Source organism: Rhinopithecus bieti, unplaced genomic scaffold (assembly GCF_001698545.2).
Source record: "Rhinopithecus bieti isolate Rb0 unplaced genomic scaffold, ASM169854v2 scaffold_33652, whole genome shotgun sequence".
Taxonomy (NCBI): Eukaryota; Metazoa; Chordata; class Mammalia; order Primates; family Cercopithecidae; genus Rhinopithecus; species Rhinopithecus bieti.
Window position 1 is genome coordinate 1,595,527 of NW_016814761.1, and position 5,999 is coordinate 1,601,525.

Genomic DNA, 5,999 nt, shown 5'->3' on the forward strand with positions numbered 1-5,999 from the left:
GCTTGGCTGTATGCCCTGGCTCCAGACTCCACTGCCACGTTCCTGTCCCCTGCTTGGCCAGCATAAAGCTGACCCCACTGCGAGGACCAGCAGACCTCATAAGAATGACCCCATCCACGCCTACTGGAGCTCCACCTGTCCATGAGTCAACACACCCAAGCCTCCGAGCCCAGTGGATTTGCAAAAGAGAAAATAAAGCACACACATAAAGAATAACCAACCCCGTGCATTTCCTGGCATCGGGTGACTGTTTGGTTAAGAGCTTCCTCCTTCTTTGTATGCCCACTGGATACTCCTAACATCCCCTAGCTGCTGGCCACAGAGCTGGCTCAGGTGGCCGATCACAACCTCAGCCCCTGGGCAGGCCCCCCACCCCCACCACCAGGGAAGCATCAAAGGAGGCCAGCCACTGGCATCTGCCAGCTCTGGGCCCCAGCGGCCACCCTCTGCAGCTCAAAGTCACCTTTGCTCTGACTCCTCTCCTCGGCTGACCAGCCAAAGCCAGCCCAGAACTCCCTCCCCTCCGCTCAGCAGGACCCAGGAACTGGTCCCTACTGGGCAATTATTAATCAGATTCTTGGCATTCCTCAGCCCCAGGTTGGCTGGAGAAGCATGTTCCCCAGAGGAGCAGAGGCCCAGGACTGGCATTTGGATATGCAGCTGACGGGCAAGGTGGTGCTGTCGGCTGCTGCCCTACTCCTGGTGACTGTGGCCTACAGGCTGTACAAGTCAAGGCCTGCCCCAGCCCAGAGGTGGGGTGGGAATGCCCAGGCGGAAGCCAAGGAGGAAGCAGAGGGCTCAGGGCAGCCTGCTGCACAGGAGGCTTCTCCCGGGGCTCTGCAGAGGGGGCCAAGACACAGGAGGAGCAGCAAGGGATCTGAAGCACCACAGGGCTGCAGCTGGGAGAATCCAAGAGGCCCCTGTGTCCTGGTCACGGGGGCCACTTCCACAGAGAGGAAGCCCCAGAGAAAAGGCTCAGGTGAGGAGCGGGGCGGGCAGGGCTCGGACTCTGAGCAGGTGCCTCCTAGCTGCCGCGGCCAGGAAGCCAGAACAGCTGTTGGCGGTAACCCTGACCCTCCCCATCTCCCCCGCTTGGGCAGTGAACCGCACAGCTCCCCAGCTGGACTCATTGCAGCAGCCGATGGCACCTGTGCCGGTGGTGAGCCTGCTCCATGGCAGGACGGCAAACCCCGTGAGCATCCAGGGCTAGGGCAACTGGAACCTCCCCACTGCCACCACGTGGCTCCCTTGCAAGGCAGCAGTGACATGAACCAGAGCTGGGTCTTCACCCGTGTGATAGGGGTCAGCAGAGAAGAGCCTGGGGCTCTCCAGGCTGCCTCCGATGTTGGCCTGACCCTGCATCAGCAGGAGGGAGCTCCCAACGCCTCCTATACCTTCTCGTCCATAGCCCGGGTCCGAATGGAGGAGAATTTCATACAGAAGGTGGAGGGGGTTGAGCCCAGGCTCAAGGGCAAGGTGTACGATTACTACGTGGAATCTACGTCTCAGGCCATCTTCCAGGGCAGGCTGGCTCCCAGGACAGCAGCCCTGACTGAGGTTCCATCTCCTAGGCCACCGCCAGGGTCCCTGGGAACAGGGGCAGCCTCGGGAGGCCAAGCCGGTGACACAAAGAGTGCAGCCGAAAGAGCCGCCTCCCCACAGCCAGGGCCGTCGCCCACCAACCCAGGTTTTAGCCGGAAGGAGAGCCTCCTGCAGATAGCGGAGAACCCAGAGTTGCAGCTGCAGCCAGATGGCTTCCGGCTCGCCGCTCCACCCTGCCCAGACCCGGGCGCCCTGCCGGACTCAGGCAGAAGCAGCCGGGAGCCCCATGTGCACCTGGTGGCCGGGACTAATTTCTTCCATGTACCGCTCACCCCTGCTTCAGCCCCACAGGTCCGCCTGGATCTGGGCAATTGCTATGAGGTGCTGACCTTGGCCAAGAGGCACAACCTGGAGGCCCTGAAGGAGGCGGCCTACAAGGTGATGAGCGAAAACTACCTCCAGGTGCTGCGCAGCCCGGACATCTACGGGTGCCTGAGCGGGGCAGAGCGCGAGCTGATCTTGCAGCGCCGGCTCCAGGGCCGCCAGTACCTGGTGGTGGCTGACGTGTGCCCCAAGGAAGACTCGGGCGGCCTCTGTTGCTATGACGATGAGCAGGATGTCTGGCGCCCGCTGGCTCGCCTGCCCCTCGAGGCCGTGTCCCGGGGCTGTGCCATCTGCAGTCTTTTCAATTATCTCTTTGTGGTGTCCGGCTGCCAGGGCCCCGGGCACCAGCCCTCCAGCCGCGTCTTCTGCTACAACCCGCTTACGGGGATCTGGAGCGAGGTGTGCCCGCTGAACCAGGCCCGGCCGCACTGCCGGCTGGTGGCCCTGGACGGGCACCTGTACGCCATCGGCGGAGAGTGTCTGAACTCGGTGGAGCGTTATGACCCCCGCCTGGACCGCTGGGACTTTGCCCCGCCGCTCCCCAGTGACACGTTCGCCCTGGCGCACACGGCCACGGCGTGTGCCAAGGAGATCTTCGTCACCGGCGGCTCGCTGCGCTTCCTGCTGCTCCGCTTCTCGGCGCAGGAGCAGCGATGGTGGGCCTGCCCCACCGGGGGCAGCAAAGACCGCACGGCCGAGATGGTGGCCGTCAATGGCTTTCTCTACCGCTTTGACCTCAACCGCAGCTTGGGTATAGCCGTGTACCGCTGCAGCGCCAGCACCCGGCTCTGGTACGAGTGTGCCACGTACCGGACGCCTTACCCGGATGCCTTCCAGTGCACGGTGGTGGACAACCTCATCTACTGCGTGGGACGCCGGAGCACCCTCTGCTTCCTAGCAGACTCTGTCTCACCCAGGTTTGTGCCCAAGGAGCTACAGAGCTTCCCGGCCCCACAGGGCACCCTCCTGCCCACTGTCCTGACCTTGCCCACCCCCGATTTGCCTCAGACCAGGGTCTAGCAGTCCCTCAACTGAGTTCCTCATGCAAAGCTGGGGGCCACAGGGCTCCACCGCCAGCCATCTCTGTAGACCATTTCTAGGCAATCACCAGGCAACCCAGGAAAGTGGCCATCAAGAGGTGAATTCCAGTCCTTTCTCCTCCCCTGGCTGGGGAGAGAGGGATCTTAGATGAGTCTTACCCTTCGTGGGCTGCAGAGGCCCCACTGCAGAAAAGAGGACTAGGAGCCTGTGTTCCAAGGCAGAAGGCATTCATGTCTTCAGGGATGACCACCCTGGCTTCAACTCTGAATTCTTGGGGGGATACACCAAGACCCAAACAAAGCTTAGGGGGCATAGCCTTATTGCAATCACAATTCTAGGAGCCAGCTGACCCCAGCAGCCCCTCCCTGGTTGCCCTGGAGAGGGGTAGGCTCTCTGAGCCATCAGTGCCCTGGTAAACATCAGCCACTGGGCCCCACCTCCACAGTTCCCAGAAGCACGGGGGCACACAGGTGGGAAAGATGGAGGCAGGTGACTTGGACAGGACTAGGAAGCAGCCCAGGGAGCCCCAGGGGGCCTGGCCAGAGGGAGTGGTGGTTTGAAAAGTAGAACAGCTGAAGCTGGGGCCAGCCTAGGAGATTCTTGCTCGCCAGAAAATGTACCAAAGCCCACCTTACTTTTCTCCTTATTGGAAGAAAGAGAAGCACCCATTGTACGAAGCTATCTTCTGGTGAAGGTCTGCTGAGGATACACGGAGGTTTCAGCAAAGGGAAGAAACTGTGTGATCCAAGCGCCACCCTGCTCCTTGGCCCTGCCCATGTTTACTGACCATTGCACTCATTCCCAGATCTGTAGCCATCTTCCAGTCTGGAAGCTGGGACAGCCACCACCAGTCAGCACTTCAGGGTGACAGCATAATTGCCCTCCTTGTGCCAGGTACCGTCACCTGGTTTGCCTCATTCACATTTTCAGGTCCATGACCAAGTCGAGGAACTAGAAGATTCTAGTGAAGCATCCAGAGACTGGATCTCCTTTCACATCGGGTTTGATAAACTCTGAATGAAGAAGACCCCCAGCCTCAGGAAGGCACCTGTCCTTCCAGGAGGGAAGGGAGAGAGCCTGACCCAGTGTATTGCCACAGCCCTTTTTCCACCTCTGAGGGAGACAGTGAAAGATGGGAAGGCAGTGATGCTCTTGGTCCCAGCCAGAAGCCAGGGGAGATGGGAGGTACACCTGACAAGGAAGAAAATAAGGATGCTTTGGACCTCAGTGTCCTTGTCTTGAAAATGGGAAGGACAATTCATGCCCGTATCTGCCCTGGGAATAAATGAGAGCCCCCAAGAGAAAGCGCCTCCCAGTTTCCCAGGTGGTCCCAACTAGAGCCTGTGTCCACTGATGCTGTTGGGGTCCAGGCTGTGGGTCTTGTTGGAAGAAGCAGGACTGGAACAAAAGATGAAAAAGAGGTTGGCATGGATGTAAGAGGAGAGCTTGCACTGGACCACCAAAGGCCACCATCCCTAGTCTGGGCTCGGGCACCAGGCTCTGCCAATGGCAGCTCAGAGGCCACAGGGTGCCATTGCCCATGCCCCTCCCCACTTCCTTGGCCTGGGCCTCGAAAGATGAAGCAGCTGAATTTATTCCTAAATCAGAGACCAGGAAGGGAAAGTCAGCTGGGGCCATGGCTGCCTTCTGGAGAGAGTGACCCCCGTCCACAGGCAAGGTCACGTTCAAGCTCAGTGTCAACACTAGCCATGAACCTCCAAGGGACCTGTGGGCTGGGGGAGAATGGCTTCAGTGACAAGACTCAAAGGCACTAGCATTGTGCTGCTGGACTGGGGGAAGGACTTGCTTGAGAGGAGAACCCTACATAGGAGCTGGGGGAAGGTGGACCCAGATCTAACCTTCAACCCCTAGTGAAGGGCCAGGCAGAGGACGAGGCAACACCCAAGCTAGGTAAAGTTCTGGAAAGGTTCCAAGCCCAGGAGGAACAAGGACCACTCTGGAAAAACATTCCGAAGCCCATTGCATGCCTGTGTTAGAGACTAGGGGAGTGATTCCAGGGATAAGACGGACAAATGTGTTCCAGGCCCCAACCCATGGTGGGTGTGGTCTTCGTAATGAGGGGGGGGCTGAGATTGGGGCCTGGGCTGGGAAGAGAAGTACACAGTCCATCTGATCCACCTGTCTTTTGGTTCCATTGGCAAAATCATTCATCAGTCATCATATCTTCTCCTGGCAAGCCCTCACAAAGGCTTCATAAGTGTTGCAACACAGTGTCCCAGGCTGTCACTACCTGTGGATTAGAGCCGATGTGCTGGCCTGGGGCTCTAGAGCTGGGCTTCAGGAAGAATGTGGTCAGGGCCATCAGGGTGGAACAAGGAAAGACCTTGGAAAGACCCCCTGAGGGCACAATGGTCCTTGCAGTTTAAGACGACACTTTAAAAATAAATTCTCTCCTAATGATGGCTTGAGTCCTGCCACTCAATGGGCGCATCAGCAGAACCTGTAGCATCTTATTTGGAATTGACATTCTCTATTGTAATTTTGTTCCTGTTTATTTTAAGTTTTCTTTTTGTTTCACTGGAAAGGAAAGATGATGCTCAGTTTTAAACATTAAAAGTATACAAGTTGCTTTGTTACAATAAAACTAAATATGTACACACACCAAAAGAAAATGGTCAGGACGTGTTCTTTCACTCCTGAAATAAACATTTACAGAATATTTGGGCTGGGCAGTGTTCTGGGTGCTGGAGATGCAGCAGATCCCTGCCTTAATGGAGCTCACATTCTAGCAAAGGAAAACGGACACTTTTAAAAAGAAATACATTGAACCTAGTACCTAGGCTGCATATACACTAAGGAGAAAACCAAGGCAGGGACATGGGATGGTGAGTGCCGGAGGAAAGGGGTTGATCTTTTAAATCATGTGATCAGGCCTCCCTGATAGGATGACATTTGAACAGGGACCTGAATGGAAATCTGGGAGATGCATAGACCAGATGCATAAATCAGGGAACCAGAAGGGTGGCCTTGCTGCCAGAAGGACTTTGCTGTGCCCACCAGGGAGAGCAGGG

At 57.3% G+C, this 5,999-nt stretch overlaps 1 protein-coding gene across 1 annotated transcript; it reads left to right on the forward strand.

The window, feature by feature from the left end:
* Window positions 1-482: 482 nt before the first annotated feature.
* On the forward strand, window positions 483-5,647 carry KLHDC7A (kelch domain containing 7A). The gene has a single exon (XM_017852175.1). The coding sequence runs from the start codon at window positions 613-615 to the stop codon at window positions 2,944-2,946; it is 2,334 nt and encodes a 777-aa protein (XP_017707664.1). The 5' UTR covers window positions 483-612; the 3' UTR covers window positions 2,947-5,647.
* Window positions 5,648-5,999: the final 352 nt, after the last annotated feature.

Coding starts and splice junctions, on each gene's coding strand:
- KLHDC7A (XM_017852175.1), top strand. CDS start 613: ATGTTCCCCAGAGGAGCAGAGGCCCAGGACTGGCATTTGGATATGCAG.